General features: G+C 34.2%; 1 protein-coding gene across 1 annotated transcript in view; it reads left to right on the top strand.

Moving 5' to 3' along the window:
- LOC100161671 (homeobox protein engrailed-2) overlaps positions 1-12,130 on the top strand; it is a 69,026-nt gene that overhangs the window by 44,179 nt on the left and 12,717 nt on the right. Inside the window, exon 3 of the mRNA XM_001949150.5 lies at positions 10,671-10,676. Coding sequence (XP_001949185.2) covers positions 10,671-10,676 — 6 coding nt within the window. The remainder of the gene's footprint in view (positions 1-10,670; positions 10,677-12,130) is intronic.

Raw genomic sequence — 12,130 nt, 5'->3', positions numbered from 1 at the left:
TGTCGTGTGTCGTGTGCCGGTCGTCCATTATAGAGCAGCGTATATTACGATAATAATGTCAGACACGCGGACGATCGATCTCTGCCGCAGCGGCGACGATCGAACCGCGCGATACGAAAAAGAGGAAGACGTACATACCCATAATATTATAATAATTATACCAGGATCCGACTTAGGTACGTTTCTTTGGCCATGATCGATAAACGTATACACGGTAGGAGACATAATCACATGAGTTGTGGCGTTCGCCCGAAACGAGAGTTTTTTTTCGTTGTTTTTAACCTAATTAACCGCGTGTCGGTCCGTGTTTATCGCTATACGACACGATATTTTCATCGGTTGTAATATTCCCCACGTTGTACGAGCATACCTACAACGTGAATGGGGTAAAGAGAAAATATTTAACGAGGATAAATGGTCCTCGATATACGTAATATATACATACCTGATGGGACATATTACATGTTATAATATCATTATTACCTAATACCCATATACCTATCGTATTATACCGCAGTGGCGATAAAATCGTTGGGGGAATGCGTTATCCAAATATCATACCATAGTATAATATATATAGTATATAATATATTGAACATTATATATACGTCCGAATGGTCGTATCATTATACATCGATGCTTCACCTCGACGGGATGCAGGGTGTAGTTTGTGGGTGACGTACGGGAGGGTATTTTTCTAGAATTTATATACCGTACGAAATAAAAATAGAATATTAAGTGGGTAAATCAAAATGTTCGTACCAACATGAGTTCGTAATTTTTAAGTGCCATTTATAAAGATAAAAATTTTATAATTTAAGACTTATTTTTGTTGCACAATTATCCAAAGATTTTTCTACGTAGGTAACTATAGCATTATGTAGTGGTGATCAGTGGCGTGCCGAACTGACAAGCAGACCTGAGGCAAACTATACAATTTGATCCCCCTCCCCACCACCAACAGTTTTTTCACTATTTTTTTTTATTATTCAAAATAATAAATATAATTAAGTTTTTTTAGGTATAAGTTGCACATCTATACTAACGCAAAAAAATTCCCCTTGAGGCAATTGCCTTAAAAAATGACTGTTCTGCACGCCACTGGTGGTGATGTATACACTGCAGCTGTGCAACTATTCAGCACTCATTGTAAGAAAAGTTCACTTTGTCCAAGATCTTTCTATGGACATACATTTTGTACAAAACGCTATCGGTTATTATTAAGCATCTTAGTGTATCTAATTTAAATTATAATGTGTTTCGTAATAACTAATAAGTAATAAAAAACTAGGTTGTAACTACACACGATACCGTACAATGTGGCCATCCATTTTCAATTGCGTTCGTCGAGGTGCAGACCTAATCGTAATGCAATGTTTTGATGTCCCGAAGTATTTAAAATAATTATTAGATTATGTACGTCTGGCATGATCTTTGAACGTGCACTATTTTCACTATCCTAACTATAATACTAACGCGTTTAATTGAATTCTTGATCATCTGTCAGGTGTATATGATAAGTTTTTTTAGTCAAATTTAAGGCGGTTTCTTAATATGTTATAGAACAACGTGCCTTTCTAAACACACATATGCAATATTGCAAAATTGAAAGATCAAGACAACTCAATATAATATATACCACTTATAAGTATATATGTACAAATCTCGGTCAGAATTCGGTTCGAACTAATACAAATAGGGTATATACATCTTCAGATTTTTTTGCCAAACAAACCGGATTGCACCAGTCAACATAGTCGCTGCAATACCATCAATGATTGCTTTCTTCTGTTAACACACGTCACGCAGTTTTCGTTCTCATACTTTCGGAAAACGAGAAGTTTAAATACACGCCGTAACTTACGTCATGTTATAATAGGCAGATAATGACCAATCCAGTTTCAGCGGTGCACATATGTATATCGATTAAGCAGCCGATGTTTGCCATGGTGTGATGAGAACAAAATAACACATCTGTTTCGGCGATTTTGGCGCTTCGTCGTTGGCGATCTCCGTCAGTATATTATGTACATCGATATAATAATAATAAAACGACTACGTGATCCCACCGCCGGACGTGTCGCGCACAACATCATATTATTACTATTATTGTTATTATATTATGTCCTCCACGCCGCATTACTACTTGTATTATATCATTATTGTAGCCACACTCTGTATTATACAAGGTGTGTAACACTCTCGTGGAGGTAGGTAGAGGACAGAGGTATTATATAGGTACCTATACTGCAGCCGATGTCCTTTGGAACACACACACACACACACACACACACACACATAAGCGCGGTCGCCACACAATACCACTTGTCGATTACCGCGGTCACCTGCGTCTATGTTTCCCCACCCGCCGCGACGTTGGCTGTTATAACCACCACTTTTAACATAAACATTTTTGATCCACTTGCGTCTTGCAGTCTACACTAGAAACGCGTCGAATTCAATAAACTTTTTAACTTGTGGTTATACTCGAACTGCATCCAAGTTTGAGCATATAAAGTGTGCTCATAATATAATACTGCAGCTGTTGAGATCGCTAATCCAATTAATCCATGTTTACGTATATAATACGACCTTACAATATTATACATGATTTTAATCTTCTTTAACCGTTCTTTAAGCCCCGATAAATTCCAGTCAAATTGTTTTTGGCGATCCTTGTCACGCGTGGTCTCGTCCCTCGTTTATCATTTAAAGGGTTGTTTAGGGTGCATACGTGGCAGAGTTCACTGTAAGCGAGAAAGGATTTAGGACGACTAAGCCAACGCAAAGGGGGGAAAAGCGACACTCGCAATGGTAATAGATTATAACCAAACGAGAGCATACCGTGCTCTCGCCGTTGAAGGATAATATTATATATTATTAATTATAATGATCTATATACATAATTATGTTCAGTTGCAATTATCACACCAGTTGTTTGACAGGCACACGATGTATTTGTTTATACAGTACAGTAACACTTAAACATTGTGTATTGCTACTGCAGATTGTCACAGAAGTTAAACGACGCGCGATCATTTGAAAATGCCTGAATACATAGTGGCAACTGGTAACGTATATTATATTATATAATATTATATACACGAAACCAGCAGGCGTTCTCGATTTGTGGGGATGATTGTAAACACTCCCAAGAATCTCGAGTATACTTCAGTACCTACTAGCTGAAGGTTATATTATGTACACTCTTGAGTCTTCGAAAGGTTTATATATATTTTTACAGTTTCATATTTACATAAAATATAAACATAAAATTATAATACAATTTTATTTACTACATTTATTTATTTATAATAAATAATATAAAATAAAAAATATAAAAAAAAAATTTCTTTAACCGTAATAACAATTGTTAAATGCAAAAAGGTGTATATTATAGGTTTAGGTTTCCGGCCGCCCTTAATGGAAAACCACTCCTCCCCAAAGGCAGTATAATATATATTATTTTTATGATATAGGGTACATAAAAGGTAAACGTTATGATAATATAATAACGATTTTTGTGAGAAGGCGATCAAGTCAAAAACGGTCACTTTTCAGATTTATTTATTTACAGTGCTTCTGCATTTAATTTTAATTGTTTAAAACTTTCAACGTTATTAAGGTTTTACTATACCTATATATAGTCCATACATGTAATTATTCAATCCAAATTTCAGTTACTTACAAAATAATCATTTCACTCCTCTAGATGCGCTTGATTTTGCTAAAAAAAATTACATTCTCTCATGAACCGAATAATGGTCGTCGTTATTCATATTTTCTAATATGATTCAAATATAATTCATATCAGGAATTCCACAGAGGCACGTCACGCAAGTCACACGTGTTTCTGTTGCTCTGTATTCCTAATATTAATGCTACAACCAATCTTACACAATTCTCCCGGACAACACAAATTATATAATTAATACTTAATTTATAATTTATAGTATCATAACATTGTATTAGAATATTTTATAGTTGCGCGTTTCCGTTTAATAGATAGATTACGTATATAATTATTGTCATTCCATATCTCGTTTTGGACGCGATATAATTCAGTATAATATTATTAATATTATAATGCAGTAGGTATAATAAATAAGAGATTCGCTCCGCCGAATAAACAACGTAATAAAGCTGTGTGGAAATTGGACTTATCGATGAAACTTGAAGTGATGTCTAGTGTCTGCTACATGTCTCTCAACGGATACGTTTTTATTATTATTATTATTATTATTATTATTATTATTATTATTATTTTATGTTTCCTCTCCGTGTAAGTAGAAAAAATGCGTCACGCGCGTTCGATTGAATTCCCGGGCTTGGCCGCGGGTGCATGCTACGTCTGCTCACAACATGCGTTATATAGGGATATCGCGGTTACATTATATTGGTATACAATAATATTTCTGTTCGTAATTAAATTGGAAAGTCGGCCTATAATAGGTAGTGTGTACGTTTTAATTCTTTTTTTTAGCATTAGAGCAATAATTGTATGGGTACATGTATACACAGATCCATGTATATTTGTAATGTACAAGGTCAGAAACGGAATTTAAAAATGTGCTTTTTTACGCGAATCATTACATTATTACTGCCATTATCATATATAGCCGTGGGCTATGGCTTTCTAATTAAATTACATATGAAATGCGGTTAGGATCGAATCAACAAAAAAACCTAACGTAATTTTATTGCTATTCTATGCGTATATTTACTACACATAGGTATGTGCAATATATATATATTTATATACCTACCTAGAGGGCTGGTACATTAAACCTGAAAAATGAGTTTTTCGTTTTTTGTCTAAATTTTTTACCAATATGCGCTGATGAGTTGACATATGCAATACATATTTCTTATATATGACTTAAACCAAATCATTAAAATGTAATGAAACAATTTTAATCAATTCGTATAACAAATAACAAATACACTATATATCTATTTCTGCAATGTACCTATATACACTTACCTACTGAAGCACTATACCTACTGTGTTGAAATGCTCAAAATCTCGAGTCTCGCAGGTGTACATGTTCGCACTCGTCGAGAATCGGCCATCGTATATATTATAATACATTATACATTACATCGAATATTTAAAATTTTAAACTTTGCTCGTGGGAGTTTTGTGTGATCATAAATTAAAAAATGAATTTGCACTTGCGTGGTCGGTGCATATTTTTGTTCGTGATGGCCATTCGTTACCGTCGATTACCGACACGAACTCCAAGTATTAAACATACCTAGCTCATCTTATTGTAAGTTCTAACCCGGACTCATGCAGTAGCTAATCGTGTGATGTGCTGTTATTATCAGATAGTAAGAAGTATAATAATCAAATACCATAATCATTTAAACACTATCGTGTCGACGATAGGTACCTATAGGTATTATCGGTATTTGAAGCTGAAGAATTTAAAAACAATTTTTATAATATGCAGAACTTATATTATTTATGTAGACACAATTTTTTTTTTTGGTAGAGTGCTCATGGCTCAGAAAAGAGGGTTAGGTTAGACGTTTGTTGTTCTAATAAAATTATCAATACAATATTTTCAACTATATATAAGGATTTGGGTGAGTAAAAAAAAAAAATATCAAATTCAGAGATACGGTTCTGAGGAAATGATAAAAGATGATAATATGGTATTTGAAAAAAAAAATTAAACATGGTACCCCATGTGTTCGATTCGGCGTTAATGCGAATGAAATTATAAATCGCGCGGTGCCGTTTATACCGACCACACATTCGTTGCGACCAAATGTGTTTGTGTACACAATCCGAAAGATCCATGATAATAATATATATACCTACTATATTGTAGTATACGAGTGCAGCTGGTGGTACGCCCGTGTCTAAATGTCCTTTTAACGTCGTGTGCAGCACAGTTGGGCGCGCGCGGAAGAGGCCGAAAAAATATAATATTATACAATGTGGACTGTGAACGAACAGTCTCATTCTGCAGATATGACGGCTTGCGACCTCGATACCACCCCCCTGGGGTTCTCACCAGACAAACTCATCGTGTAATTATCACATCTTGTTTGCGATTCCAATCATATTTCTCCGGTCTTACGATGCTATCTGACCGTATATTATAATATGAAACGACACATATAATATCCGTTTTGCAGTTTATCGATGTAATTCGTATTTATATGATAAGTATACATACGGATACGGGCGTGCACGATCCGCCCGAAATCCTCAATTTGTGTGTAGACTATATTATAGACGCACGCCGCGTATCATAATCGAACGTTGAGCAATATTATTTTTCCCGTGTCGTGTTAACAGGTTAAAAATAATATAATAATTAATTCTATAGATAATATGAGCATACCATAAAGTACAATATAAACTATAAAAAATATCACATTGTGAGTTGGGTTCTAAGATTTTTAGTAGTATTGGTCGGATATACCGAGTGTATGTATACGGAAAAGCCTCTAAGCGGTACACCCGAGGCAGCTGCAGTATAATAACGTTCTAAACATTTCTAGGTTCTAGCTAATCTTTCCACAACGAGCTACAGCAAATCGTAGTAAAAATCAATGTTGCACATTACACATTTACCAGTTAACCATATTATATTATTATTATACGTGCTGCAGGTGTACTCACGTATCGCATTATTTCTCCAAATGTTTGAGTACGAAACGCGTGCCTACATAAATGTAGGTACCTATATAACTCGTATAAAAAACGGTCGTGTACGGCAATAATATGATAGTAAAAAAGTGTTCGTGTATTATATATAATATATATATAGGTACGTGCAGCATACGGTAAACGTATACGCATAAAATGCTGAAGGACCACTATGCAAACTTATCAACTCGCGCGCGCGCGCTCTCTCACACACACACACACACACACACACACACACACACACACACACACACAAACGGGTGGCGGGCTCTCGCGCACGCGCATGCGCTCACTCGCTCACTCACACAGACGCACACTGACTACGCGATAGGCAACTGGCCAGCAAACACCATGGGTGGTCTTTTGGTAAGTCTACAAATTAATGCCGCTAATTTAATTGGAATCATGTATGTGTATTTATATATACGTTTACACACACACGCGCGCGCGCGCACGCGGGCACACACACACACACACACACACCCGCGCGCGCATTTATATATACTGATTCCGCACGCCGCCGACGACGTTATATACAGTATAATACCGCTGCGGCGAGACCATCGGTCGGCGTGTGTATATTATTATAGACGCGTATATATATTATAGAAAATAATATGTGTATAAAATATATTATATTATACGAGCGCGTAATTATTTAATTTTATTTCGTTTGTGCACGCGAAAAACGCATCCGCGTGGCTCTGCGAGCGTATATAATATATATTACATACACGTCACAGGATATTTGCATGTTATAGTAATATGTATATGTGCTATACAGAGTGATTTTCCGACCGCGATCGCCCTCCTCTCTTTCATTATATTTCATATTTTTAATCCGCAATAATAGTTTTACTTAATATAGATTAAATATTTAGTATGGCACTTATTATACAGATTATTATAGAATTATATTGGTATAATAAATAAATATTATAAATATACTACTTAAATAAATTACTATAATTTTCAAATCATCATTCACAGCTCCCATACCTTTTAAAGCTTATATAAACTATAAGAAACTACACTACGTATTGAATTTATATTTACTTATAACAACATTTGCAAAAAAAGAATTTGTTATTATCAATTTACAACGAAAAACTAGGCATTAGTATATACTATCTAAGTATTGGAAAATTTTGGTCTTTAATAACTTTCAAAAATTCAATTTTAGTAAAATTCATTTGTAGAGGAAAATCTGAGTGAACATAATCGCCCTGTATATAATGCGTAATCTAATCGGTACCACCCATACGCGAACACATCGTATGGAGACGGTTGTAGGTATTATGGTTTTGTTTTTTTGATTCGCACAATGTTAGTTAATTTAATTAAAACGAATAATCAATATTGAAGATTACGAGTTACAGCGACGTTCATGCACTTAATATTTTTACCGACATAAAATAAAAAATAAATATTTTTTTTCGATTGAAAAAGTATCCCAACAAAGAAGTATCCGGTGGACGGAAAAAGTCTAAATACTGGTCCGACGTTAGGCATATGAACACTGACCTCGGTCGTCGACAATATGGTTGTAAGTGTAAATACGTAGAAACGCTGTTTTTGCGTATCTTTATATATAAATAGTCAAACACGTCGATAATGGCCGTTATTAATTAGACCCCATATATATACACACAATATAAAGCTGGTATAGACCGTATAGTTCAACACCGCTCACGTATAAGATTATAAATATTTATGTTATAGGTAGAGATTACGTGTTTTTGCTCGCGACTTCGAAACGTGTGATCGATCCATTCGTCTCGATCGTTATGGAAACAAAACGCGCCACAGCACATATAAACGTATATAGTGAAATGCGAATAATATTATTGTTTCGTCTACACACTCGCACAGAAAGCGCCGATTCATCGCACTACAAGCGTCATAATATTTTATATTATATACTTAATATATTAAGAGGACGTTACACCCGTAAGTGTTGTTGTCCCCCTTGTCTTATACTAACAAACGTACAATATTATTCCAAATTTGTGTTGAATAATCGACATATTTTAAAATTGAAAATTATTATTTAGGGGCATTCGCGGTTTGATTCATATTGCTATCTATACATATATATTATAATATGTATATTATACTTAATACAATTTTGAAATCAGTTATTTTTGAATTTTATTTCATCACCTTTAATATATTATTATTGAGTTAAGTACCACATACCTATTTGACTCGGGAAACCTATTGCCCATGATGATTTTTTTTGTTTTTGGCGGATTTCAATCAAAACAAAAACCAATATCGAATACGTGAATGGTTTCGATATATTTTATGGTCTCAGAGAGTAGATAGTTTTTAACATAATGTAATAGAACATGTTTTAAACAAACATTGTATAATTTCAATTGTTTAAAACTTCAAACTCTGACATAAAGTGAATAATTCTTTTGAACACAATTTTGCTGTAGGTATACCTTTATGTTGAACGTTTGTATGACGAAGACAAACAAAGTCGCGGATGTAGCGTCCTGTTGGCCAACAACGCGTAAACATATTATGTTATTTCATGTATATCTATACATCATACGAAATTGTACTAATTGATATTATAATAATAGTATCATGTACGGCGCGCAATTTGGATTACGAGCCATGTCATTATTTTAATTATTCATGTGTATCGCGCTATATAGCTGCTTACAAGAGAAGAAAGAAATCATTTTTTCCCCCTCGCGGCCGCCTCGACGCCCCGTAATTATATTATGTAGTATATTATACATACAGGGTGATGTTTGCATCTGAATTATTCGCAAACGTCCCGTGTAAATATTTTATTTTATATCGGGTTTTCAGTCTAAAATATATTAAATTACATTACCACTATATTTATTAGGTATAAGTTTACGGGTCGATGATAAGTTATTATTTTTCTCGTGCGTTTAACATCTGTAATATACAAGCGTAAAATCGTGAAATCTATAACATAGGTCTCAGCATACATAACACGTATACAGTATACATTCGTACATATCAATGTGACATATTATCTACCACAATTTTTTTTTATCGAAAAAACAAAAATTCTTGTCGACTGTCTTATTATTGCATCACCCATCAAAAATACTGTACCACAAAAACAAATTTTTAAATTATTTTTATTGTGTTTAAAATTAAAATCGTTGAATAAAATGACGATACTTTGTACAGTTATACTTGGTTTTGGGGGTTCCTTAAGCCCCCTTTAGTCAACGTGAGCACGCCTATACCCCCACACATCAGCAATATTGAGAACGACTGAGAACGAAAATCATTTACCCTGTATATTAATAATATGCACAACACCGTTGTCTATACGACCGGCAAAGTCGAGTCGACACCACCTCCATGCATGCGTGCGCCGTGTGAGCACACGCACACTTATTAGTTATTATGTATATATGGGCAAATTACCGTGGCACAGACTTCGCGGTAATTAATATTATTATTATTAGCTGGTCTGTATATACGTACCTTATACTTATATTAGTCATTATTATTATTACTGAACAACCATCGCGGGGGTATCGATGAATGAAATAATACGTATATAAGACCTAATGACTATATTGTAAAATACGAATCTGGGTCACGCACATGTTTCGAGCAATATTTCGACGATTTATCGTTAATAATTATGCCTATAATAGTAGGTATAGGTACTATTATAATAATGTACCTACCTATACGCGCGGGGAGAGTCCTTGAGATTCGGTTTTGTCGCTGGCATGGCAGTTGCACAAGCTCAATAAATATCAATAATATAATAATACGGTATTTTATGTTATCGCGTTCTCGAAAGTAGTTAAACCTATTTTTGAATAATATGTTTGTATATAACGTACCTACATAGATTGTAAATACCGTAGACTGTATACCTTCATTGTTGCATATCTTATTATTATTACACCCAACATTTTTTACCATTGTTCCAATAATTATGTCAACATTTTAATAATATTTGTTTTTGTTTTGTTTTATTTAAATATAGGAAGAAGTAAGTACACGAAAAGCTGACGTATTCAAAAAATAAGATTGCCAACACCAAACAAACCAAAAAAATACCATAAAACAAAAATACGCAAAAAGTGAGATCCAAACAATTATAATATAATATAATAATTAGCAGATATCAGCGTTTTAGGCTCGTCGAAACTACTTTGAAGAATGAAACAACACGTACCCATAACAATAACGATAATAACAATGATAGGTTTAGATAGATGTTATTGGTCTAATGTACACGCCGAATTATCTGTCGGTTTCTCATCTGCACGTAGCATTGTTTGTTCTCGTAGATGACTTTAATTCTAATTACAGATAATTTTCAAACAATTTTGGTAAAAACGTATGTCGTCACAACATCATGGTTATCATAATATATTATATAGTATATGATTTTTATTTTTTTTGATTTACTTAATCGGGTATCCGAATTAAATTTATAAATACCATAATATTATATAAAAGGTCGAGTTTGAACGGGAAGAGACGACTAGACGAGTGTAGGTATATCATATCATTCATTGATCTATAGATTTCTAGAATACTTCGATCGTCGCGTCACCCCTAATTCGTATAGGTGCACATAATACACATTTATTATATCAGTTGTATACAACTATAGACTCTAAATAATTAACGATATAATCGACGCTGGGAACACGCCGTTGGATCATTATATCAACATAATTATTATTCCGAAACGAGTTTTATCGAATGATATATACACTCGTTGCTGCAATGCCACTAATATACAATATAAAAATAATAATATTATAATAAATACGAAAAATTATATCCGAATCTTCGCTGCGGCACACATCATAATATTATGCGATACGATGTATAATAATATGCGACGGATCAACATATCATACGCACATCGTTCTTACATTTCGTTTTAATAATTAACATTTTACCACACACACACACATGTATATTATAATATGCAAGCGGGATATAACAATTTAAGTGGGCCGAGGAGGGTGATATATAGAGCCGAGCCGCCGCCGTATGTACAGTTAAAATTATGATAATATCGTAAAGTAGCTGTGGGCGGGACCGCCGCGTATACAATATATATGACGTATTAATATTTCAAAACCTTAGAGATTTGTCGGTTTGACAGACTCGTCGCCGCTAGTACGGATCCAAAAATAAAAAATAGCTATAAAATAATAATCCGTTCGTTACCCCGAAACGTCCGTCGCGTGTGTGTTACTATTTTATCATAATGCGTAACTGCCGCATCAGAAGCTCAATGCATTGCACTGTACCTACTGATTAAATTTAATAATTCGACTGCGTGAGAAAAAAATAACAACAAATATATCGATCAACCCGTGTTGAACAAAATTTTTTCATAACATTATATGGACATTTTTTTCCGCAATTTCCTACGTTTCGAGACTTTTCACTTAGCCAAGCTCCGTAGCGGTTTCTGTGTGT

This window comes from Acyrthosiphon pisum, chromosome X (genome assembly GCF_005508785.2).
Source record: "Acyrthosiphon pisum isolate AL4f chromosome X, pea_aphid_22Mar2018_4r6ur, whole genome shotgun sequence".
NCBI classification, from domain to species: Eukaryota; Metazoa; Arthropoda; class Insecta; order Hemiptera; family Aphididae; genus Acyrthosiphon; species Acyrthosiphon pisum.
Note: the sequence above shows the minus strand (reverse complement) of the source record. Positions and strands in the feature narration are given on the sequence as shown.